Source organism: Acanthisitta chloris, unplaced genomic scaffold (assembly GCF_000695815.1).
Source record: "Acanthisitta chloris isolate BGI_N310 unplaced genomic scaffold, ASM69581v1 scaffold36542, whole genome shotgun sequence".
Lineage (NCBI taxonomy): Eukaryota > Metazoa > Chordata > Aves > Passeriformes > Acanthisittidae > Acanthisitta > Acanthisitta chloris.
Window position 1 is genome coordinate 1 of NW_008659390.1, and position 223 is coordinate 223.

Consider the following 223-nt stretch of genomic DNA (forward strand, 5'->3'; position numbering starts at 1 on the left):
GGGCAGCGGGGCGGGACGGGCTCCCCGCGCTCCCCGTCCCTGCAGCCTGAGCCTGTCCCTCCTGTCGCCGCAGCTGGTGGCCTTGGTGACCTTCCTCTGCTTCCTGGCCTCGAGAGCGCACGGGGCCTACGCGGCGCTGGCCGGCCTGGAGACGGGAAGCACCCTCCTCTTCCTTCTGCTCTACCTGCTGAAGCTCGACCTTCGGATGTCGTTGAGCGTTTGG

General features: G+C 69.5%; 1 protein-coding gene across 1 annotated transcript in view; it reads left to right on the plus strand.

Annotated features, from left to right (window-relative positions):
- Positions 1-73: 73 nt before the first annotated feature.
- CKLF (chemokine-like factor) overlaps positions 74-223 on the plus strand; it is a gene marked incomplete at its 5' end in the record, with an annotated part of 3,026 nt that continues 2,876 nt past the window's right edge. The window contains one exon of the mRNA XM_009069379.1: positions 74-217. Coding sequence (XP_009067627.1) covers positions 74-217 — 144 coding nt within the window. The remainder of the gene's footprint in view (positions 218-223) is intronic.